The 25,807-nt window shown below is 42.5% G+C and overlaps 1 protein-coding gene across 1 annotated transcript in view; it reads right to left on the reverse strand.

Annotated features, from left to right (window-relative positions):
• LOC311098785 (glypican-1-like) overlaps positions 1–25,807 on the reverse strand; it is a 59,356-nt gene that overhangs the window by 1,929 nt on the left and 31,620 nt on the right. Inside the window, exons 2-7 of the mRNA XM_084139350.1 lie at positions 20,644–20,871; positions 19,032–19,195; positions 4,883–5,048; positions 4,601–4,731; positions 2,570–2,695; positions 355–488 (exon numbers count right to left, since the gene is read on the reverse strand). Coding sequence (XP_083995476.1) covers positions 355–488; positions 2,570–2,695; positions 4,601–4,731; positions 4,883–5,048; positions 19,032–19,195; positions 20,644–20,871 — 949 coding nt within the window. The remainder of the gene's footprint in view (positions 1–354; positions 489–2,569; positions 2,696–4,600; positions 4,732–4,882; positions 5,049–19,031; positions 19,196–20,643; positions 20,872–25,807) is intronic.

Below are 25,807 nucleotides of genomic sequence, written 5' to 3' on the forward strand. Positions count from 1 at the left end.
GCATTTAATAATGTTTATATACTGCTTTACTCATCTCATATGTATATACTGTATTCTATTCTATTCTACTGTATTTAGTCAATGCCTCTCCAACATTGCTTGTCCTAATATTTATATTGATATATTCCTTAATTCCATTATTTTACTTTCAGATTTGTGTATTGTTGTGAATTGTTAGATACTACTGCACTGTCGGAGCTAGGAACACAAGCATTTCGCTACACCCGCAATAACATCTGCTAAATATGTGTATGTGACCACTAAAATTTGATTTGATTTGATTTGATCTACTGTATACACACACATTTGGCATGCTTGCAAACAAACACACACAGACATGGTTTAGGGTCTTACCTGGCACGGGCCATCCCGTTCCAGCACTTGTCGTCGGCCTGGGCCCTGGAGGCCACCCTGTCACTGCAGAGGGTGCTGGGTAACGAGACCCAGTAGGGCTGAATATCCCTCAGCCTTCTCGACACGTCAGACACCTGGGGACCATGACATTATTAATTAGTACATAAAGTAGCAAAACGTTTTGCAATGGAAAATGAAAACGCATTTCTTATTGGACAAGTTCAGGTAGTCCCTCCCTGTTTCCGTCCCTTTTCTTTTGTTTGGTGCCTTTTGAATACAACCTGTGTACTGGAAACTACTATTAAAAGCTATTCAATATGAAGTTTGTTCAAGCATTTACACTTTCAGCAGACAGCATCTGTATGAGCAACAAACAAACAACAACAAACAGTGTATTTATTGTTGGAAAACAATGATGTTTGTTTCCATTCCCTCACATTTCATATGCATCTGACTCACTGCATTCTTGACTGTAGCTTTGCTATTTATGCATTCTTCACAAAGTATGAATAAACATGACTAAACAGAAACAGTATCATATCTCAAGTGACTGAGAAATGAGAGAGGCAGCGAGAGAGAGAGAGAGAGAGAAATGAGAGCAGCAGAGAGAGAGAGAGAGAGAGAGAGAGAGAGAGAGAGAGAGAGAGAGAGAGAGAGAGAGAGAGAGAAATCACCAACCAAGAATTCACAAAATGGGACAAACACCAAATTGAGACTCTGCATGCAGAATTCTGCAAAAATATCCTCAGTGTACAACGAAAAACACAAAATAATGCATGCAGAGCAGAATTAGTCCAATACCCGCTAATTATCAAAATCCAGAAAAGAGCCGTTAAATTATAGAACCACTTAAAAGGAAGCGATTCCCAAACATTCCATAACAAAGCCATCACCTACAGAGAGATGAACTTGGAGAAGAGTCCCCTAAGTAAGCTGGTCCTAGGGCTCTGTTCACAAACACAAACAGACCCCACAGAGCCCCATGACAACAACAACAACACAATTAGACCCAACCAAATCATGAGAAAACTAAAAGAGAATTACTTGACAAATTGGAAAGAACAAACAAAAAAACTGAGCAAACTAGAATGCTATTTGGCTCTAAACAGAGAATACACAGTGGCAGAATACCTGACCACTGTGACTGACCCAAACTTAAGGAAAGCTTTGACTATGTACAGACTCAGTGAGCATAGCCTTGCCATTGAGAAAGGCCGCCGTAGGCAGACCTGGCTCTCAAGAGAAGATAGGATATGTGCACACTGCCCACAAAATGAGGTGGAAACTGAGCTGCACTTCCTAACCTCCTGCCAAATGTATGACCATATTAGAGAAACATATTTCCCTCAGATTACAGCGATCCACAAAGAATTCGAAAACAAACCCAATTTTGATAAACTCCCTTATCTACTGGGTGAAAAACCACAGTGTGCCATCACAGCTGCAAGATTTGTGACCTGTTGCCACAAGAAAAGGGCAACCAGTGAAGTACAAACACCTTTGTAAATAAAACCCATACTTATGTTTATTTATTTATTTTCTCATTTGCACATTGTTACAACACTGTATATATACATAATATGACATTTGAAATGTCTTTATTCTTTTGGAACTTCTGAGTGTAATGTTTACTGTTAATATTGATTGTTTCTTTCAGTTTTGTTTACTATCTACTGCACTTGATTTGGCAATGTTAACATACGTTTCCCATGCCAATAAAGCCCTTAAATTGAAATTGAATTGAATTGAATTGAAATGAGAGCGGCAGAGAGAGAGAGAGAGAGAGAGAGAAGAGAGAGAGAGAGAGAGAGAGAGAGAGAGAGAGAGAGAGAGGAGAGAGAGAGAGAGAGAGAGAGAGAGAGAGAGAGAGAGAGAGAGAGAGAGAGAGAGAGAGAGAGAGAGAGAGAGAGAGAGAGAGAGAGAGAGAGGCAGAGAGAGAAAGAGAGAGCGAGAGAGACAGAGAGAGAGAGAGAGAGAGAGAGAGAGAGAGAGAGAGAGAGAGAGAGAGAGAGAGAGAGAGAGAGAGAGAGAGAGAGAGAGAGAGAGAGAGAGAGAGAGAGAGAGGCAGAGAGAGAAAGAAGAGAGAGAGAGAGACAGAGAGAGAGAGAGAGAGAGAGAGAGAGAGAGAGAGAGAGAGAGAGAGAGAGAGAGAGAGAGAGAGAGAGAGAGAGAGAGAGAGAGAGAGAGAGATAATGCTATCGATAGTAACACTGACCAGTTTCTCCAGTCTGGCCGCAGAGGTTGGGCTGTCCTGCACTGTAACCTTCCCCCTCTTCTTCACGTCCTCCAACCCGGTGCTGCTGGTTCCTCCTTCCCTCAGGTTCCCACAGGCCTGAAACACCTGAGGATAAAGAGAACAGGACCGAGAGGGGGGAGTAAGAAGGAGAGAAAGTGAGAAAATATTCAGTTGAATATTTAGGGACAAAAACTAGAAAATGACAGTTGAATTTAACCTCTTGCCCCAATCGGATCAACAGCATCAGAAAACATGTTACTGAAGTTGAAACCTTCAGCATCGTAACGAAACTTTGCCCTTTAAACTCTTACTCTCCGGTATTGAAATTTCACCTTCTGAATAGAACACTTTAAACCCAGTACTTAGCAACCTTATACATGACGGAACAATACAGAATTGTGTGCGATCTCCTTGACATCTCACACAACACAAATACTCAACACTTACCGTAGTTAAAACTACTAGTACTACTTAGCACCACTTACAGTAGTTAGCACTACTAGCACTACTTAGCACTACTTACAGTAGTTAGCACTACTAGCACTACTAGCATTACTTACAGTAGTTAGCACTACTAGCATTACTTACAGTAGTTAGCACTACTAGCATTACTTACAGTAGTTAGCACTACTAGCACTACTAGCACTACTTAGCACTACTTACAGTAGTTAGCACTACTAGCACTACTTAGAACTACTTACAGTAGTTTGCACTACTAGCATTACTTACAGTAGTTAGCACTACTTACAATGCCAGAGGACTCAGATATGACATCATATTGTAACCTAAGATCATTTCAATGCCAAGAACACACACCTCCTATGTTCCTTCAGACTTAAGTGAAGCTGTCCTCTTGTTTAGTCTGTTTTGGATAGCTCCGAGGCTCTCTACCTCTCCTGCATAAATAACTGTTCTATAAAACACATAAACACGTAAACACACACGCAAACACACACATCTATGATCTATGGTACCAACCTGAGGTAGAAGGTGCCCCTACTCACAGATGTAGAACAAATTTGTCCTACTCCCAATCCTAACTGTAAACCGTCAACTGTAACTCTTTTGACACACGATAACTAATGAAACCACAGCAGCTGCAATAGCAGTAGTTGCATGTTGAAACACTTTATGAATCAAACTGACTTCCTAAACCTGGTAGGACATATAGGCCTATACATCATCTATAGAAGACTGTCAATAAGCAGGTGAAGCTGTCCCTAGACACTGATCTCAGGTCAGTTGGTTTCCTCCCTAGTGGTTAAGGTTAGAATCGTGTAATCTGATTGTAATCTGGTGTTGTGAAGGCTAGTCTGCCAGGTCATGGCAGAGCCTCAGGCCAGCTCTGGCCTCGACACAAGCGCAGCACAGAGAAGCCTTTGTTCCCCGACACTATTTACATATTTTTCCACCTTCACTAAACAAAAAATAAAGATTTCATGGCTCCTTATGCTTTTTAACGGGCACATAAAAGTTGAAGTTAATGGTTGGCCTTGAGACTGTGTTATGAGTCCCTCTTCAGGTATGTGGAACATTAAATCAGCACAGGTATTCAACATCAGGGTATAAATATGTGATATGGCTTTGAGGCCTGATCAACACCGTGTCAGTGTGATCGGTAATAATTGTCATGTTCGTTTAAAGAAGTGTCGGACCAAGGTGCAGCGTGATATGCGTACATGTTTATTTAACGATAAACACTCAACAAAACAACAAAGGAAACGAAACGTGAAGTCCAAAGGTACAACACAACAAACCTTGCACGGAACAAGAACCCACAACTAGACCATGCCAAAAGGCTGCCTAAGTATGATTCCCAATCAGAGACAACGAGCGACAGCTGCCTCTGATTGGGAACCACACCGGCCAACATAGAAATACAAATCTAGAATATTCACACCCTGACCAAACTAGCTAGAGTTCTGTAGGCCAGGGCATGACAATAATATTATAAAGTGCGTACTGGCGGTAGCATATCTGTGAGTGTGTGTGTGTGTGTGTTGTACTGACCTTCGTGTTAAAGGTGTCTATGTTGTCCATCATGGTGGTGATAGCCTCTGAGATGCGCTTGGGGAGAGAGAGGACCACCACATTCACACTGGATACACCCTCAAACCTGTTAGCCACCTGCAGCATGGCATCTACAGAGACGGGGGAATACAATATTAAAATGTGAATGCATGCTTATAGGCATTAAATGAAATTAGTGTGCAAATGTGATTGTGTGTGTGTGAGTGAGTGAGTGAGTGAGTGAGTGAGTGTGTGTCGTGCGTGTGTGTTTATATGTCTCACCAGCCAGGTTCCTCCACTCTGTGTCAAGGTCGGCCTGGTTGGCGAGGCAGCCCTTCAGCACGTTGGCACAGTAGTTGGCACAGGGCCTGGCAGAGGGCACGCCACGGCAGTGGGGACAGTATGTCATCTTCATGATGGCACGCATGCACTCTGGGCTCAGGGGCACCTGGGAGAAGAAACACACAACAAAACAGATTATAACTATATTTGAGAGATCCTTGACCTTTAACTGCCCTGTTAGGAGCTAGTAACACAAGCATTTTGCTGTACCCGCTATAACATCTGCTAAACTGTGTTCTCGACCAATACACTTTGATTTCATTTGATTTGCTATAGATTTATTGATGTAGAATGTTTCCAAGGAGTCCAGGAAGACTGAAAACTCAATGCCGCCCTTGCTAAAAAAAAAATGTAATACTCAAATCTCAGGATAAAAAATTAACGTGGACAAAAATGAAATAATAGCTATAGGAAATATGTAAATAATAACTCCTGTTCTACAGCAATCCTTAACTGGACCACAAAAAAATATAAAATACTTATGATGCTTAATAAGTGACAACAAACAACAAATACATAAAGATAACTTTATCCCATTACTCAACAATATGAAAGAATATCTAATTAAATGGAACAATAATTAGATGAAACAATCTTCCCATAAATCTTACAGGTAGAATAAACCTCTTCAGAATGGCATGGCTCCCAAAGTTTTTAGATTTATTCTCGGTAATACTAATTACCCCACCGAAGACATTTTTTAAAAAGTATACTCGGTCATAACAGACTATGGGCAAATAAAAGTCATAGAATAAAAAGGAACGTTTTTATTTAGTCCTAAGTCAGAGGGTGGTTTTAACCTTCCAGACTTGGAAATGTATCAACTCGCCACCCAGGGCTTTTACTTCCGACATATAGTTAAATGCACTAAAGAGGAACAATGGGTACATATTGAAGATGCACATGCTCATCCCTAGAATCATTTTCCGTGTTTATTTTCTAAAGATAAAGCTAAGAACCTTAACTTCTTCATAGTTAAGAACACTATAACAATATGGAAGAAAATGAAACATATTCTACAATAACCAATATCACTCCCTCAAAAACACAACCCTATGGAACAATCCTTGGATAGCTTTTCAGAATTCAAAGATAAATTGGTCCACATGGAAAACTAAAGGCATAGAAAGCGTAAATGACTTGGAATTAGGAAATACCTTTCTTTCCATGACAGAATTAAAAAGCAATGTTGGACTGACCAATGTTCATATTTTCAAATCAATGCAACTTAAAAGTTTCATATCAAGAAATTTCTATTTTAAATATTTTGGAAAATCAGAGCAATCTTGAGGGAATCCTATTTGAGTCAGAAAATGATATTCATATGATAGGTAAGATATACAAAACCTTGCAGAGATCCTATCCAACGGAGCCTATATAAACTTCTGGAACTAAGATTGAAAAATAACTGATATTGGCACAAAATGGAGGGAATGTTGGAACATGACTAACAAAATTACGGTTAACAAAAATGTATGCTTAAGCCAGTATAAACTAATTTATTACACAAGGCAGAATTCACAAATTCTATAGCACAACGGCACAGTCATGTCTTAAGTGTGAAACTAACAATCACTCAATAATCCCTGCCTTCTGGGAATGCTATAAAATCAAAACGTTATGGGCAGAGTTAGAAAGTTGGTATCACAATGTAAATGTACTTTAAACCATCTGCATATTTCAAGACATGGCAAAGGAGGGTGTAGTGAGATACCCGATGGGTTGGACGATACTTTTCTCATCAATCACCTTGAAAAAACGTATACTTAAATACTGGAAATCAACCAATCCTCCATCGTTAACACAATGGAAAGGTTAAATGCTTTAATATCTAAATGGTGCAGTTTGAGGCCATGTGGCGGAGAGTGATACGGGCGCTGGAGATGGGGGTGTGAGCAGGTGGTTCTGTGCAGGGGTGATGTTGTGGATATTTGTGTGCGTCAGTATGTTGTCGTTTGGATGTGTATGTTTTGTATTGTTCAAAAATATATATAACATATTTTTAAGGATTGCACTCAGTGCATGTTTTTTTCCAATAAATCAATCATGCCAGCGACCCGGGTTCGCTTCCCTGCCCCACCGTTCGCTACAATATCAGACACTGAGTGTACAAAACATTAGAAACACCTTCCTAATATTGAGTTGCACCCCCTTTTCCCATCAGAACAGCCTCAGTTGGTCAGGGCATGGACTCTACAAGGTGTCGAAAGCGTTCCACAGGGATGCTGGGCCATGTTGATTCCAATAATTCCCACAGAAGTGTCAAGTTGGCTGGATGTCCTTTGGGTGGTGGACCATTGTTGATGCACACAGGAAACTGTTGAGCTTGAAAAACCCAGCAGCGTTGCAGTTCTTGACACAATCCAGTGCGCCTGGCACCTACTACCATATCCCGTTCAAAGGCACTTAAATATTTTGTCTTGCCCTTATGGCACACATACCCAATCCATGTCTCAATTGTCTCAAGGCTTAAAAATCCTTCTTTAACTTTTCTCTTCCCCTTCATATACACTGATTGAAGTGGATTTAACAGGTGACATCAGTAAGTGATCATAGCTTTCACCTGGATTCACCTGGTCAGTCTATGTCATGGAAAGAGCAGGTGTTCCTAATTTTTTGTATACTCAGTGTACATTATAAATACCTCTCAGTAATAATGCATTCAGTATGCCCATATGAGATACTTTACATGGTGTAGGAAACACAAATGCCCCTGTGAGCATTGACAAATCAGAAATACAAACCGACACGTTTCCCTTCTATCATGAAATGAATGTCCTTGTGAGTATCTTATGGTTTTATTTTTATACAAAGCCTTGGACGTTCCAACATCTCTATGAGCAATAGAACATGTTCCAATGACAAACAAGACTGATAGAAGTGTAGTAGGCCCTTCAATGACTATCCCTGCCATTCCAACGGCCTCTGCCACTACTACAATAGTTCTATTGACAATAGCAATACAGCCATTATCGTCATTCACTATCATGGGTCCTGAGATATGTGGAAGGAAGAACAGCTTAAGATCCTGTGAACGCGTGAGTTTCCTTGGTAATGGGCAAACAAACGACACACACACACAACACAGTGGGGGATCCCATGGCCATCCTTTTACGCTAGCGCCACGCTTTTAGGTTTTATTCGGCCTGGTTACTGTGGAAACCGATCGTCCGAGAGAATTTGCTTTTTTCCCCCCTGCATGACACATTTGTCTTCACTTTCCTCAGATCCCTCCATCCTTCTTCTCTTCTGTCTCTCTCTCTCTCTCTATATCCCACTGGGCTGTTCCCTCAGGAAAGGGCCTTGGTGCATTAAAACTGAAACTGGGTTAATACCAGTAAGCCCTGCTCGCAAGAGAGCCCCGGCTACGCATACAAAACTCCAGTATAAGTGTGTGTGTGTATGTGTGTGAGAGAGAGAGAGAGACAGAGCTCAGCTCGGAATATCAAACTCCTCTTAGCTGACATCTGGGGCAGTGTGATGCTTTTCCTGGAAACTGCCACCCTTGTCATACCAAAGTCAGACAAAGCCTAGTTAGCAGAAACATACAGACTGTACCTAACGGTATCCAAAGTCAAAGACAAATGAACATGGTCTCAGGACCACCGACAGAAGCCTCTTCCTCTAATGATGCCTGACAGTGATGGCACTGATAAGCTAGGTCAGGTTCTTTATATACTAATTATAATGTGATTGTTAACCTGCTATTGATATCGTACCAGGAGACCGTTCGCTTTACATACATAGACTGTTGATGTTATTGATGTTGACAGCAGGCAGTGAATATTTATTGATTAGGAAAAAGTCTATATGAATCAATGGGATTGCAGGGTTATGGTGATTATATAAAATAGTGTTTGTTTCACATCATGACTCTACAGCACGCCCCTGCGTCCACCCTCCTCTCCTCCTCTCCTCCTTTAATCATTTTCTCCTCCACTCGTTAGGCAAGAGAATGAGTCAGACAATCACTGTTTTTCACATCTCTGAGAGAGAGAGACAGAGAGAGAGAGACAGAGAGAGAGAGAGAGAGAGAGAGAGAGAGAGAGAGAGAGAGAGAGAGAGAGAGAGAGAGAGAGAGAGAGAGAGAGAGAGAGAGAGAGAGAGAGAGAGAGCGAGAGAGAGAGAGAGAGAGAGAGAGAGAGAGAGAGAGAGAGAGAGAGAGAGAATTTGGTGGAAAGACATATATGGAGCCTGAAGAAAAGAGTCGAAAATAATAAAGTTTCAGAAAGCAAACAGAGAGACGGGAGACATTAAGAACTAAAGATAGGGAGTAGACACAAAGGAAGAGGAATGTTCCTTCATTTGAGTTAATTTTATCATCCTGCACACATACAATGAAGTTAGGGCTCTATAGCATGACTGCAGCCAGAGAAGCCTAATATCGTCGCTGTCTGATGAAAAACTCTTATCTCCAAAACAGAAACTTTTCAGGAAATGGACAAATATTTTCCCATTAACGAACATACAATTATGAAACTTCAGAAGCTATTTTCAATCAATTTTATTGGTCCTAGAGTCATGCAATATTCAGAGTACATGGAAGGGAGTTACTGCTTTCAATAAATGTACAAACATTTAAATTGTCAAAATGTACACTGCTCAAAAAAATTAAGGGAACACTAAAATAACACATCCTAGATCTGAATGAATGAAATAATCTTATTAAATACAATGCTCCTGATGAGGTGGCGGATGGTCTCCTGAGGGATCTCCTCCCAGACCTGGACTAAAGCATCCGCCAACTGCTGGACAGTCTGTGGTGCAACGTGGCGTTGGTGGATGGAGCAAGACATGATGTCCCAGATGTGCTCAATTGGATTCAGGTCTGGGGAACGGGCGGGCCAGTCCATAGCATCAATGCCTTCCTCTTGCAGGAACTGCTGACACACTCCAGCCACATGAGGTCTAGCATTGTCTTGCATTAGGAGGAACCCAGGGCCAACCGCACCAGCATATGGTCTCACAAGGGGTCTGAGGATCTCATCTCGGTACCTAACGGCAGTCAGGCTACCTCTGGCGAGCACATGGAGGGCTGTGCAGCCCCCCAAAGAAATGCCACCCCACACCATGACTGACCCACCGCCAAACCGGTCATGCTGGAGGATGTTGCAGGCAGCAGAACGTTCTCCACGGCGTCTCCAGACTCTGTCACGTCTGTCACATGTGCTCAGTGTGAACCTGCTTTCATCTGTGAAGAGCACAGGGCGCCAGTGGCGAATTTGCCAATCTTGGTGTTCTCTGGCAAATGCCAAACGTCCTGCACGGTGTTGGGCTGTAAGCACAACCCCCACCTGTGGACGTCGGGCCCTCATACCACCCTCATGGAGTCTGTTTCTGACCGTTTGAGCAGACACATGCACATTTGTGGCCTGCTGGAGGTCATTTTGCAGGGCTCTGGCAGTGCTCCTCCTGCTCCTCCTTGCACAAAGGCAGAGGTAGCAGTCCTGCTGCTGGGTTGTTGCCCTCCTACGGCCTCCTCCACGTCTCCTGATGTACTGGCCTGTCTCCTGGTAGCGCCTCCATGCTCTGGACACTACGCTGACAGACACAGCAAACCTTCTTGCCACAGCTCGCATTGATGTGCCATCCTGGATGAGCTGCACTATCTGAGCCACTTGTGTGGGTTGTAGACTCCGTCTCATGCTACCACTAGAGTGAAAGCACCGCCAGCATTCAAAAGTGACCAAAACATCAGCCAGGAAGCATAGGAACTGAGAAGTGGTCTGTGGTCACCACCTGCAAAACCAGTCCTTTATTGGGGGTGTCTTGCTAATTGCCTATAATTTCCACCTGTTGTCTATTCCATTTGCACAACAGCATGTGAAATGTATTGTCAATCAGTGTTGCTTCCTAAGTGGACAGTTTGATTTCACAGAAGTGTGATTGACTTGGAGTTACATTGTGTTGTTTAAGTGTTCCCTTTATTTTTTTGAGCAGTGTAGTTGAGGTTTTCATCAGACAGCGATACTATACTGTTAGCCTGATCCCAGATCTGTTTGTGTTGTCTTGTCAACTCCTTTTCACTCATTGTCATGCCAATCAATGAGGCAATGAGAGGGACACAAACAAATCTGGGTTCAGGCTAGCATACTGTAGCTCTGACATCCCAAACCATAGACAATAGGCTTAATGGAGTGAGCAAATCATCCATGCCCTGATTGCTTGAGGTTAATGCTCACAGCTTTCCTCCCTGTAATTCTTTGGAGGCACACCAAGAGAGATGCTGGGCCTGGCTAACTGATACAGACACAAACTACACAGCTCTACACACTGACCTTAAACTAATTAGGTAACCTTTGGAGAATAGTGAATTAAGAGCAAGTGTGTGTGTATGGGTGTCATTCCCATGACATTATCATTACTATATGTAAACAGTACATTATTCCACTGTGACCCTGACTACACTACATCTCCATATACTGTATACATGTCAGAGAGGTCCTGGGAATAGGGTGGCCTTTCTCTAACTTTCTCTTTCTCTTTCTCTTACTCTCTCTTTCTCTCTCTCTCTCTCTCTCTCTCTCTCTCTCTCTCTCTCTCTCTCTCTCTCTCTCTCACTCTCTCTCTTTCTATTTTCTCTCTCTCTCTCTCTCTCTCTCTCTCTTTCTCATCATCTCTCCCTCTCTCCAGTATTGTGTAATTAATGAGGATATATGAGTAGCCTCTTCCCCCTGCGTTAGACGTACTAGACTCCCAGCCTCATAGTGATATATGTGGCGTGTGCTGTGGCCTACTTCCATCATCTATAGAAGGAATGGAGAGAGTGTCCCTGAAAACTGGGGGGACTGAGAGAGAACTACTTCTGAGCAAAACATTTCTCTCTTTGTCTCTCTCTCTCTCAATTTCTCCCATCCCTTATCTGCGCACACACTCACACACTCACACACACTAACACACACTCACAGATTAACACACACGCACACATCTGCAGGCGTGTGTGGAGCTTGGCAGTAAAAAGGTGTTGGTACCAGATCGAGGCTGTTGGAAAGGAGAGGCACCATAAAGTACAGCCCTGGGCTCAGGCAATCAGCTCCTGCTACAGCAGTTAATGTCAGCGTGCCGCTGTAAAATGTCCCCCCTGGCTGTGGGGAGGGTTAATGTCAGCGCACCCATGAGAAATGTCCCCCTCCACACACAAGACAAAAATATCAGCTCTTCTGTAGGGGGTCAATATTGGTGCGGCTGTTTAAAAAAATCCCTGTCACGTATAGGGCAAGGGGAGTGTTAAAATCAGCACACCAATGAGATATGTTGATATTACTGCAATAGGGAAAGATACAGTTCAAACTATCCTATTCTGAAATAAGGAAAGTGCAGGGTTATTAAAGTGAAATTATGCTTTTATAAACTGTTTGAGGTAATCTCTTTGCAATCGTCATGAGAAGGTATAGCCTACTAAAAGTGTGTACACTACTACATAATTGTCCTCTCTGAGGGTTAATAGTATTGTGCTGATGTGAAGGTTAGCGTATTAGCGTGATGCATCTCTCTCAGCCTCAGTCTCTCTATGTGTCTCTGTAGAGGAGACAAGACACACAGCCCACACAGAGGGACCTTCGGATAACTCAATTAAGCACGCAACGTAGCATTGCTTAGCTGCAAGCATAAGGGAATGAAGCCTAGAATTACCGTGGCCACAGGTAGCGAAGCCTAGCGAAGCCACGAGCATAAGGGAATAAGGCCCAGAATTACCATGGCCACAGCTAGCGTAGTGTAGCCTAGCGTAGCCAGGGGCATAAGGGAATAAGGGAAAGCATTAGCATGGCAGAAGTTAGCCTAGCCACAGGCATACTGTAAGTGGGCATTAAAGTTAGCATGGGCTTAAGGGAATAAGGCCAGGCAATAGCATGGCAACAGTTAGTGTAGCCTAGCCTAGCAGGGGAACAAGGAATAGTATTAGCATGGGCAGACAGCCAGACACGCTAAGATGGCATTTCTATTCATGACATATGCCCTGTGGGTCCACCCTCCAGACCTGCCAGGCTGGACTACAGAGCACTGCCAGCCCGCAGGGTGTCAAGCTGATAAGCAGTTGCTAGCTATCTCACCCCCACACACCTCCTATTCTACTTATTCCCCTCCCTTCTCCTCCTCTCTCTCCCCAGAGCTGCTTGATCTGATCCATATTTCAAGACTGCTGCCGTTCTGCTGCTGAAGGACATTGAGCGATGTGTTCATTAAATGTCGTTGGCTGGGGAAAATGCGTAAGTCATTAGTGAGGCTTTTACAAAATTACTAAATGTCATCCCTGCACTAATGCCAGGGCGCTGGCAACCACTGCTATTCTCAATGAGGTCAGGGAGTATTCTGGCGCGCATTCACACATGTACACACACACGTACTACTTTGGGATACATTGTGATTTGATGGCAGGGGAGGGGGGAGGAGAAGGTGTACATCTCACAGTGATCTCTTGTCACAGCCAAGGTCAACATGTGTGTACATGAGTGTCCCTTCCACTCACTCTTTTCTCTCACTCCGACTCTCTCGACGCTCCCTCCTCTGTTACTCTTTCTCTTCCATTCACTCCTTCCTCTCTACCTCGTCTAAACCCTCTCTACTTTCCCTCTTTCTCTCTCCATTTCCCTTTCTCCTAACCACACAATCCACCACAATCCCAATTACAGTCTGATTGGAACTACAGGGAAAAGGGAGAGAGAGAGTGAGAGAGAGAGGGGGGAGGGAGAAAGAAGGTACCCATATCCCAGCATGCCATCTGGCATTCCGCTCAGCCCGCTGCCTCCCTGGCTGGTCCAATCAGACTCGAAACTCCATGATGCATAAATCTCCCCTTTCTCCTCCTCCTCACCTCCTCCATTTTCATTTATTGTACCTTCCTCTCTCTCCTCCATTCCTCTACTCTCCACTCATCTTCTCCTACCTTCCCTTCCTCTACCTCAGGTAACTCCATTGACATTGTCCAGAGCTGTGACTCACTCTGTTCCTTCTCTCCTGTATGTGTGAAGGACCTAGTGTTCTGCTCTTAGATTTCTCCCTCCTCTGATCCGATGTAACTCTATCAGAGATTAATTGGCCAGTAATGAGACGCCCTGCCCTATTTATAGGCTGTTAATGGGCCCAGTGACTGAGTGTGTTTACCACATACTGTTCTAGAGAAGCAGTATAGTGCCGCTGGAGAACTACTGTACACAGTGTGACGCACAGTGCTACAAAGGTCTGGAGTATGGAACGCCATTTGAGTCTTTGCGTGTCAAAAAAGTTACATCAAATAGCACTATTTGATGTGTCAAATAACACTATTTGACGCGCCAAATAAGCTTTTAATTTGACACGTCAAATAATACAATTATATTATAGAATGTTGTGTGTGCTGAATTTGCTTGTGCAAGCCAAGCGCCACCACTACGATCGGAAGCACTGTCAAAGCTGTACAAAAAAAGTCTGCAAACAAACGCACACCGGCCACCAACGATGTGTTTACAATAGCGCGTTGGTAATAATGCATTATTTGTTCGACCGAATGGGAAAACATCTGTGTGAGCATTTGAAATAAGATCAGGATCAAACGAGCAGGATATATATTTTTTGCAAATATCTTTGATACATTTGTTATTAGATACTTCTGGGGTATCTAGCTAGCTTTAGCTTGGTAACGTTACCTAGCTAGCACCAATGCAACTAAAGTTAGCCTGAAAACAATGACCAATAGAAACTGCAGTCATTTTCAATATTCTTAGCAATGATTTAGGAATTTATGTGAGTAAGTATTAGATAGGTAGCCACTTGAACTTGAAATTGAACTTCAGTTCATGAAAATAACTAGCTAGCCAGCTACTTAACCCTGTTGCCCAAAGCTAACGTTATAAGCAGCCAGTAAACTTCATCTGGCTGGTGAGGCTTGACAGGACTGGGTTATGTGTTGTGAAAATAGCCACAATAAGGATTAGCCACAATGGTGGAATTTGCGGTTTGCCTTAAAAATAAAAGTACCTATTTGAAAGTGACGCAGAAGGTTACAATTGGTGAAATCATCTTATATATTGACAAGATAATGTTAAACAAGTTTAGAATGTGGAGCAGTGAAATGGGGTATCAGTCTACTCGGTGACACCTACAGAACACAACTGTGAAGAGTTTACGCAAATATTATCGCGGGACTGTGACTGTGAAATCACCTCCCCAGTCAGCCTGTTGTGCGTATTGACATTCATATTGCACTGTACAGCCTTACCTAAGGATTGGGGATCAATTACATGGGGTGTCAGTCTACTCAGTACCAAGAGCTTTTTTCCCAATGTCCTCCTCAGAGTTATCAGAATCCAAAACATCCAGGTTGTATTGTTTTTCCTTTGGAAAAGTGTTCAATACACATAGTAGGGTGACTGGTACAATAAATGTGGCTCAATTCACAGTGGTTTCAGAGTCCCGCAATAAGAGCTACGACGCTATTGTTCTCTGGGTGTCACTGAGTAGACTGATACCCCATGTCATTGATCCATAATCCATAGGTAAGGCTGTACAGTTATATAAATATGCCCCCATTGCAATTCTAAAGTCTAATACATCCAGTGTGATTTCAACAGATTTTTGTCAAATTAACACATTATTTTATTTTGCTGAATTAATATAACAGCAATCCAACCTCGTGTAGCATGATCCATGGCATAATTCCACTATTTGTGGAATTATTTGTGGAATTTGCATCACTGTCAATGACATACTTTATTTTGAAGGCTAACCGCAAATTCCACTACTGTGGCTAATTCTTATTGTGGCTAGCTTCACGTAGGTGGGTCAGACCACCATTAATCAAATAAGAACAGTTTTATAAATTAGGGGTATTTTAGATGATAACACATAGCTAGATAGTTAGCTAGCTAACTATAGCTACTGAAACTGATTATGTCGTTTTGCTATGTTTTTGGGGAAGAACATTGTTTGCATCCATCAGCTAACGTTAGCTAGCTTTTTTTATGACCAGCACTGTCCAGAGCCTGGGGAAGGGCAGGTGCGCGAGACAAAACTTTACCAGTATCATAGCATACGTATCGCGGAGTCGTTGTGACATATGAAATTTGAGTGATAGTGTAATCAATGTGTAATAACTACGTAAAAAATATATGAACGTGTTAAATTGTTATGTGACGTTCAGTCATATTCAGGTCCTGATTGGTCAACAAGCTTTTTTGACACGTCAAATAGTGTTATTTGATGTGTATCTTTTTTGACACGCAAAGACCCAAACGTGGTTCCATACTGGAGCCACAGACAATATGACAAGACAAAAGAAATGCCGGATGTTGTAGGATTCGTGGAGGGTTTTAGCCATCCATTTAGCTGCTTGTAGTGTGGGCGTTTTGGTTACATTAAAAGAGGAGGCACCAGGGATTCTTCTCTCATGCCATAGCATTAGTTTGATAGAATATTTCTAGAAAAGTATCTCAAACCTCCAAATACTTGGTGTATAAAGTGCCAGATTGATGTACAGTAGGTTTAATAGACAGGATGAGAAGAATAGATAGAAGAGGGAGAGAGAGAGAAAGAGAGGAGAGAGAGAGAGAGAAAAGGAGAGGGAGAGAGAGAGAGAGATTTTGATAAACTCCCTTATCTACTTGGTGAAAAACCACAGTGTGCCATCACAGCAGCAAGATTTGTGACCTGTTGCCACAAGAAAAGGGCAACCAGGTGAAGAACAAACACCACTGTAAATACAACCCATATTTATGTTTTTTTTATTTTCCCATTTGTACTTTAACTATTTGCACATTGTTACAACACTGTAATGTTTACTGTTAATATTTATTGTTTATTTCACTTTTGTTTACTATCTACTTCACTTGCTTTGGCAATGTTAACATACGTTTCCCATGCCAATAAAGCCCTTAAATTGAATTGAATTGAAAGAGAGAGAGAGAGAGAGAGCCGTAGGCAGACCTGGCTCTCAAGAGAAGACAGGCTATGTGCACACTGCCCACAAAATGAGGTGGAAACTGAGCTGCACTTCCTAACCTCCTGCCAAATGTATGACCATATTAGAGACACAGACAGTGGGGGAAAAAAGTATTTAGTCAGCCACCAATTGTGCAAGTTCTCCCACTTAAAAAGATGAGAGAGGCCTGTAATTTTCATCATAGGTACATGTCAACTATGACAGACAAAATGAGAAAAGAAAATCCAGAAAATCACATTGTAGGATTTTTAATGAATTTATTTGCAAATTATGGTGGAAAATAAGTATTTGGTCAATAACAAAAGTTTCTCAATACTTTGTTATATACCCTTTGTTGGCAATGACACAGGTCAAACGTTTTCTGTAAGTCTTCACAAGGTTTTCACACACTGTTGCTGGTATTTTGGCCCATTCCTCCATGCAGATCTCCTCTAGAGCAGTGATGTTTTGGGGCTGTCGCTGGGCAACACAGACTTTCAACTCCCTCCAAAGATTTTCTATGGGGTTGAGATCTGGAGACTGGCTAGGCCACTCCAGGACCTTGAAATGCTTCTTACAAAGCCACTCCTTTGTTGCCTGGGCGGTGTGTTTGGGATCATGCTGAAAGACCCAGCCACATTTCATCTTCAATGCCCTCGCTGATGGAAGGAGGTTTTCACTCAAAATCTCACGATACATGGCCCCATTCATTCTTTCCTTTACACGGATCAGTCGTCCTGGACCCTTTGCAGAAAAACAGCCCCAAAGCATGATGTTTCCACCCCCATGCTTCACAGTAGGTATGGTGTTCTTTGGATGCAACTCAGCATTCTTTGTCCTCCAAACACGACGAGTTGAGTTTTTACCAAAAAGTTCTATTTTGGTTTCATCTGACCATATGACATTCTCCCAATGCTCTTCTGGATCATCCAAATGCACTCTAGCAAACTTCAGACGGGCCTGGACATGTACTGGCTTAAGCAGGGGGACACGTGTGACACTGCAGGATTTGAGTCCCTGGCGGCGTAGTGTGTTACTGATGGTAGGCTTTGTTACTTTGGTCCCAGCTCTCTGCAGGTCATTCACTAGGTCCCCCCGTGTGGTTCTGGGATTTTTGCTCACCGTTCTTGTGATCATTTTGACCCCACGGGGTGAGATCTTGCGTGGAGCCCCAGATCGAGGGAGATTATCAGTGGTCTTGTATGTCTTCCATTTCCTAATAATTGCTCCCACAGTTGATTTCTTCAAACCAAGCTGCTTACCTATTGCAGATTCAGTCTTCCCAGCCTGGTGCAGGTCTACAATTTTGTTTCTGGTGTCCTTTGACAGCTCTTTGGTCTTGGCCATAGTGGAGTTTGGAGTGTGACTGTTTGAGGTTGTGGACAGGTGTCTTTTGTACTGATAACAAGTTCAAACAGGTGCCATTAATACAGGTAACGAGTGGAGGACAGAGGTGCCTCTTAAAGAAGAAGTTACAGGTCTGTGAGAGCCAGAAATCTTGCTTGTTTGTAGGTGACCAAATACTTATTTTCCACCATAATTTGCAAATAAATTCATTAAAAATCCTACAATGTGATTTTCTGGATTTTCTTTTCTCATTTTGTCTGTCATAGTTGACGTGTACCTATGATGAAAATTACAGGCCTCTCTCATCTTTTTAAGTGGGAGAACTTGCACAATTGGTGGCTGACTAAATAGTTTTTCCTCCACTGTATTTCCCTCAGATTACAGCGAACCACAAAGAATTCGAAAACAAACCCAATTTTGATAAACTCCCTTATCTACTGGGTGAAAAACCACAGTGTCCCATCACAGCTGCAAGATTTGTGACCAGTTGCCAAAAGAAAAGGGCAACCAGTGAAGAACAAACACCATTGTAAATACAACCCATATTTATGTTTATTTATTTTCCCATTTGTACTTTAACTCTTTGCACATTGTTACAACACTGTATATATACATAATATGACATTTGAAATGTCTTTATTCTTTTGAAACTTCTGAGTGTAATGTTTACTGTTAATATTTATTGTTTATTTCACTTTTGTTTACTATCTACTTCACTTGCTTTGGCAATGTTAACATACGTTTCCCATGCCAATAAAGCCCTTAAATTGAATTGAATTGAATTGAGAGAGAGAGAGAGAGAGAAAACGACACTGACAAAGATAGCGGGAGAAAGATAGTCTGTCTTACCTGTGACACCTTGCGAACCACCTCCCCGCTGACCACCAGTCCCTGGACAAAGGAGCGTGCCGCCACAAATGTACGTGTCACCTTCAACTTGAGGTCGCGGGGGGTGTCACCAAAGGGTCGCAGCGTCTCCGACTGCTTGGCAACACACTCCAGGTAGTCATCACCTACAATCATAATAACTTTATTAGTTAAACGCTCTTCATACATTACTCAACGTGATGGCTAAAGCAATATAATGGCCTCACATAGTTAAAAATAAAAGTTGAAACCAAACAAGATGATGACAATCATGACAATATTTACCAGGGTTGGGTAATAAAATTTCAACGCAACGTTTGTTAGTCGAAAAATAGAGAGAGTGAACAAATGTGAACGACGATGAAGGCCAGTGATAGATGCGTCTAGCGACTTGTTGAAGCCAGCCTGGCATGTTAATACAATTTGGCATTGTCTGGATGGATGGCTGTATATTTGCATCTCATAGGAGAGAGTCACATCTTCGCCGTGGCAATCTCGAGAAAGAGATGTTCATTGACGCTAGGAGAGGTGTGATGACTGATGAAAACTTGAATTGACTAAATGAATGTTACTGTGTGAATTCAATTGTCGTGTTGGATTTGTTTCAAGAGCTTATAAAGAGATGCACATTTTAATGTATTTTTGCATTATGTTTTCTGGTTGATGTATTTTAAAGTGACTGGATTGAAATGGTATGTTGGGTTGACTGGTTATCAGGCACATTCCTGTTGTCTGGTCATAACATTCAAATTGAGTTGATTAGATTAGAATCTGCGTGTGTTTTGCTGTCTTTTGTTTTCACTAGCAAAGTGTTAAGACGTTAATTCAGATTGGGTGTGCATTCCCACTTTAGTTATTTGGAATTTGGTTAAAAGAGCAGTGAGTTGCTCTCATACATTGAGAACTTGCTACTAAACTCCTGTGTGTCAGACACGCATCGTTTTTTCTCTTAGAGATTATTCTGAATTGAAGAAACGTGTAACCTCGTTAAATCTTCACCTATTGGTGATAGTAATTTACTCTGAGCAGTTTGTAATGTATCAGGTATTTCATGTACACTGTAATTGTTTGAGTGTCAATTATTTTGTGACTAATAAATTCTATTAGTTGAATTCAGTAAATGAATTCCTCTTTTCACAGAGTAATTATTTGATTGGCTATATGCCTATAATTTGATAGTTGTTAATTAACTACACTATACACATTACACATGCTTGGATACCAACTTGACATCCCTGAGCTGCTTGCCGCAATAAATGAATGCTAGAACATTGGTCGCCAGGATTAGCTTTTTGTATCTAGTCTCTTAATAATTGCATAACGGTGCAAGATAGACACATGTTCATTATAGTCATACTGAGAGGTGATGCAATGATTTGCTATCTTGCTAGATCCTCCAGAGACGCACAGGGCCTGTTGCATTTATTCACATAATATTGGAGTCAGATTGATGAATGGAGTTTATTATTATTCTACTTAATGGTGGATAATTTCCACCAAAGTTTGAAAAAAGCAGCATTTATTTTCAATAGAGATTTTAAAAGTTAAATGTTTCAAATAACATATTTAAGTTCAATTTGTAATGTTTACGTACCTATGAGGTATTGTCCGTTGGCTCCCTTGAACAGCCTCTCCAGCAGGCGGGCCCAGAACTCGTTGAGCACCTCCTCTATGTTGACGTTGGAACCGCGGTAGTACCGTCTCAGCTCCGTGTACAGGTCAGAGAACACGCGGGTGTTCTGGGTGTAGAGGAAACCTAGCACCGGGGGGTAGGACTCCTGCAGGACACCCTCAGAACGGTTCAGCAGCTCCAGGAGGTAATCTGGAATGTGACAGGAAACAGGAAGTGTAAAACAGGAAGTCCAATCTGGTGGGAGTACATTTACATTTTAGCAGACACTTATCCAGAGCAACTAGGGTTAAGTGCCTTGCTCAAGGGCACATCGACAGATTTTTCACCTAGTCATCTCAGAGATTCAAACCAGCAACCTTTTGGTTACTGGCCCAACACTTTTAACAGCTAGGCTACCAGCCATCCTAGTAGGATGATTTAGATAGGCAGCTTATGTTCTCTACAAACTTCACTTTCAGGCAGTGGTAATGCTTTACTTTGCTGTGCATAGCTTTAGTGATTCTTAGCTGAGCTGTTGACCAATGTTTTCCTCCTTGCTCTTCTTCTTTTTTCTCTCTTACCCTCTTTACATGACACAGTCATCTCTTCACAGGGGGTTTGTAAACAAAGAAAATGCAAAAATGAAAGGGTGTAATTTCCCTTTTATGTGTTTTTTCTGAATCCACCTTGCGACAAACAACAGTAGGACATAGGTCAGTCTCAAAGAGTGGTGTTGCCTATGATACAGCTCCCTGCCGTTTAGTGTAGTTTAGCTGTGAGGACTGGGGCTCTGCACTGACTTCTCAGTAACTTTACACCACTACTCTCTCTGCATCTAATTTCTTTGTACTGCATATGAAAGATGCCACAGAGATGAACCCAGAGAGGAAGTGTTTAAATGTATTCTCAGGATAAGGATAGGATGTGCAGTGGAAGATAATGTTGCCACCCACATAAAACGCAATGAGTGGGAGAGTGGGAAACAGAGACAGTAGAAAAAACATTAACATATTTGTGCAGTCAGAAGCACACTGCATAAACTAGCACAAACAGACACAGGCACATACAGGGCTGCAGAGACACACACAAACAAAAGCAGATAACAACATCAACAGCCGACAAACCCAGTCCTGCTGGAATGGGACTCTCCAATCTGTCAGTACAATGGCTCTGGCCAAAAACACCCAACACAATAACAGGCTGGGCTGCGACTGCACTGTTCAAAAATAAATTTTCATTGCATCGTCTTTAATGTGTGTGTGTGTGTCCTCGACTGCGTCATTTTCTTTGAAGGCGTTCTTATCTCCTCCGGCCCGTCATGCACCCCAGATGGGGAGAGGAATCACTGTGCTAACTGTGCCACTAGAGATCCTGGTTCGAATCCAGGCTCTGTCGCCGCCGGCCGCGACCGGGAGACTCATGGACGGCGCACAATTCGTCCAGGGTAGGGGAGGGAATGGCCGGCAGGGATGTAGCTCAGTTGATAGAGCATGGCGTTTGCAACGCCAGGGTTGTGGGTTCGATTCCCACGGGGGGCCAGTATAAAAAAATATATATATGTATTCACTAACTGTAAGTCGCTCTGGATAAGAGCGTCTGCTAAATGACTAAAATGTAAAAATGTAAAATGTAATGAAACCCCCCAGTATGGGTTAGAGAATTCCCTTAGCTCAGCAGTACTGTCTCTCTCTCTCTCTCTCTCTCTCTCTCTCTCTCTCTCTCTCTCTCTCTCTGTGTCATTCTCTCTCTCTCTGTGTCATTCTCTCTCCATGTGTCATTCTCTCTCTCTGTGTCATTCTCTGTGTCATTCTCTCTCTCTCTGTGTCATTCTCTCTCTGTGTCATTCTCTCTCTGTGTCATTCTCTCTCTGTGTGTCATTCTCTCTCTGTGTCATTCTCTCTCTGTGTCATTCTCTCCCTGTGTCATTCTCTCTCTCTCTCTCTGAGTCATTCTCTCTGTGTCATTCTCTCTCTCTGTGTCATTCTCTCTCTGTGTCATTTTCTCTCTGTGTCATTCTCTCTCTGTGTCATTCTCTCTCTCTGTGTCATTCTCCCTCTCTCCCTCTCTATTATATATATATATATATATGTATGTATATGTTGTCTGTGCCTAACAGTGTTTGTGTTGATACCATGTTGTGTTGTTGTCATGTTCTGTTGCTACCATGTTGTGTTGTTGTCATGTTTGTGTTGCTACCATGTGTTGTTGTCATGTTTGTGTTGCTACCATGTTGTGTTGTCATGTTTAGTTGCTACCATGTTGTGTTGTTGTCATGTTGTGTTGCTGCCATGTTGTGTTGTTGTCTTCAGTCTCTCTTTTGTCGTGATGTGCATTTTGTTCTACATTTTTATTTTGAATCCCAGGCCCCCATCCCCACAGGATAGGGACATCATTGTAAATAATAATTTGTTCTTATGATAAATATGAGCAAAAATGAATGTATAAAACACATTTTTTCAAATACTCAGCTACACTGAGTGTACAAAACATTAGGAACACCTGCTCTTTCCATGACATAGACTAACCAGGTGAATCCAGGTGAAAGCTATGATCCCTTATTGATGTCACCTGTTAAATCAACTCCAAACAGGTTGCTTCTGCCAGGAGGCTGACACTTGGCCACAAGTGGATCTTCCAGCAAGACAATAACCCCAAGCACACATCAAAATCCACAAAGACATGGTTAATTGGCCACAAAATCAACATTTTGGCAATGGCCATCTCATACTGCGAACATGAAACCCATTGAAAACCTGTGGTTTGAATTGAAGATGGCAGCCCATAAGCGCAGACGAAGGATATCAAGGATCTGGAAGGATTCTGTATTGGAACAATTCTGTATGGAGGAATGGACTAAGATCCCTCCCAATGTGTTCTCCAACTCATAAAACATTTGAGAAAAAGGTTCAGTGCTGTTATCCTTGCAAGGTGAGGTACTGAAAGGTATTGAAACAGGGGTCTCTGCCTGTTTTGACCCCTGCCTTTTTGAGAAAAAAAGTTAGTACTTGTTAAACAAGATCTATTTCTCTGAGCAATTGTATTAGTATAAAATAATATACTTTCCCAATTTTTTTGCATACAATATACACTGAGTGTACAAAACATTAGGAACACGTTCCTAATATTGAGTTACACCCCCTTTTGCCCTCAGAACAGCCTCAATTCGTCGGGGCATGCCCTCTACAAGCATTCCACAGGGATGCTGGCCCATGTTGACTCCAATGCTTCCCACAGTTGTGTCAAGTTGGCTGGATGTCCTTTGGGTGGTGGACCATTCTTGATACACATGGGAAACTGTTGAGCGTGAAAAACCCAGCACCGTTACAGTTCTTGACACACTCAAACCGGTACGCCTGGCACCTACTAACCTACCCACTTCAAAGGCACTTAAATATTTTGTCTTGCCCATTCACCCTCTGAATGGCACACATACACAATCTCCATTGACTCAAGGTGTAAAAATCCTTCTTTAACCTGTCTCCCTTCATCTACACTGATTGCTGTGGCTTTAACAGGTGACATCAATAAGGGATAATAACTTTCACCTGGATTCACCTGGTCAGTTTATGTCATGGAAAGAGCAGATGTTCCTAATGTTTTGTACACTCAGTGGCCCGTTTGTTAGGTACACCACCCCATTCACGAAAATGGTTCGCTCCTACAGACAGTGAGTCACGTGGCCGTGGCTTGCTATATAAAGCAGGCAGACCGGCATTCAGTTACTGTTCGATTGAACAATAGAATGGGCAAAGCGGGTGACCTAAGCGACTTTGCGCGTGGTATGATCGTCGGTGCCAGGCGCGCCGGTTCCAATATCTCAGAAACGGCTGGCCTCCTCGGCCAGTGTCTAGGGTTTACCGAGAATGGAGCGACAAACAAAAAACATCCAGTCAGTGGCAGTCCTGTGGGCGAAAACAGCTCGTTGATGAGAGGTTGAAGGAAAATGTCAAGAAGCTAACAGGCGGGCCACAAACAGGCAAATAACAGCACATATCAACAGTGGTGTGCAGAACCGCATCTCGGAACGCACAACTTGTCGGTCCTTGTCACAGATGGGCTATTGCAGCAGAAGACCACAAGGGTTCAATTCTATCTGCTAAAAACAAGAAGAAGCAACTCCAGTGGGCACACGATCACCAACACTGGACAATTGAGGAGTGGAAAAACATTGCCTCACCTATAGTAATGTTTTGTACACTCAGTGTCTCGCTCTCTCTCTCTCTCACTCACTCTCGCTCTCTCTCTCACTCACTCACACCACCGTTAGATTGTGGTCCCTATGGGGTCATACACAAACACACACACAGCAAACATTCACCACACATCCAGTACACACGCAGACACACTGCCTGAAGACGATCCGACAGTGTTGAATAAATTACAGAATATAATGGTAATAATATGATATGCTCACCCTGACCCAACTGCTCAACATTATCTAAGCATGGCCTTGTCTGATGATGTCACTATTATCCTATAGTCCTACTCATTATTAAAGGGGGGGGGGGGGTATTTTTGGGAATATCTGTTTTCTGCTGTTCTGCTGGGGAATGATTGTGAAACATTACAAAAACAAAGACTACTCATTAAAGCCAACACTGCCAGTAAACATAACAGAGATAAATAATGACTAGAGGCGAACAGAGTGTTTACTAGAAGTCTTTACTGATAATGGGCTTTGTTATGGTGAAGTTTCAGTCTAGGGCTAGCTTGGGGACTAAGTGTTGCTTTTTAAGGCAATGCAAAAGTTGCTGTATAATGCAACTGATGTGTAGTGGATTCTAAGCTAGCAAAAAACATCGCTAAAGGCTTTTGTTTTGAATTCAACCAAATGCCTACACAGTGGACAGGTGGGCGACTGAGGGTGAGACACAGACACCGTGAGAACACCTACAATACCAACATACTGTATTCCTGGCAACTACCTTTACCCTCAGGGCAAAAAACACAAAAAAGGCCTGATATTTCTGAGCAGAGCAAAGTGCTTGGTCGGTGTGTTTCTGACTGGATGACAGATCATTCCCCTGCCACCTGACCCAATGCCAGTCAGACAGAATTCTCCAGAACTCTGTGTCTGTTAGGATTAGCTGGGTGTGCCACTCTGCTGTCTCACACACACACACACACACACACACACACACACACA

The sequence above is a fragment of the Coregonus lavaretus genome (assembly GCF_964263955.1).
Source record: "Coregonus lavaretus genome assembly, chromosome: 23".
Classification (NCBI taxonomy): Eukaryota; Metazoa; Chordata; class Actinopteri; order Salmoniformes; family Salmonidae; genus Coregonus; species Coregonus lavaretus.